Raw genomic sequence first — 587 nt, forward strand, 5'->3', positions numbered from 1 at the left:
GGAGGGACCGCTTCGACGGCGCCTCCCGCGTCATCTACGGCAACAAGGGCAGCAACCGGGCGTCGCGGGTGGAGCTGCATCACCTGGAGCCCGAGAACCCGGCCCACAAACCCCCCTCGCCCCACGACCTCGTCTACTTCGAGAAGTCGCCCAATTTCTGCACCTACAGCGGGAAGACGGGGACGGCAGGCACGGCCGGGCGCTTCTGCAACAGCTCCTCCTACTTCGAGAAGTCGCCCAATTTCTGCACCTACAGCGGGAAGACGGGGACGGCAGGCACGGCCGGGCGCTTCTGCAACAGCTCCTCGCCGGGGCTGGACGGGTGCGAGCTGCTGTGCTGCGGGCGCGGGTACCGCACGCGCACCGAGCGCATCACCGAGCGCTGCAACTGCACCTACCACTGGTGCTGTGCTGCCACGTCAGCTGCCTGAACTGCACCAACACGCAGGTGCTGCACGAGTGCCTGTGAGCCCCCGGGGACCACCCTGCCCAGCCCCGGAGGGGGTCTGCGCCACCCCCCATGACGGGTGCCCGGCTGGATTGAAGGCGCCCATGGGTGGGCGGGTGGCTGGGGCGCGGGGGGCCCC

At 69.8% G+C, this 587-nt stretch overlaps 1 protein-coding gene across 1 annotated transcript in view; it reads left to right on the forward strand.

Moving 5' to 3' along the window:
• Nucleotides 1-469, forward strand: part of WNT1 (Wnt family member 1) — a 7291-nt gene extending 6822 nt beyond the window's left edge. Inside the window, 3 exon segments of the mRNA XM_009284627.1 lie at nt 5-189; nt 277-404; nt 407-469. Coding sequence (XP_009282902.1) covers nt 5-189; nt 277-404; nt 407-469 — 376 coding nt within the window.
• Nucleotides 470-587: the final 118 nt, after the last annotated feature.

The sequence above is a fragment of the Aptenodytes forsteri genome, unplaced genomic scaffold, assembly GCF_000699145.1.
Source record: "Aptenodytes forsteri isolate BGI_AS27 unplaced genomic scaffold, ASM69914v1 Scaffold567, whole genome shotgun sequence".
Lineage (NCBI taxonomy): Eukaryota > Metazoa > Chordata > Aves > Sphenisciformes > Spheniscidae > Aptenodytes > Aptenodytes forsteri.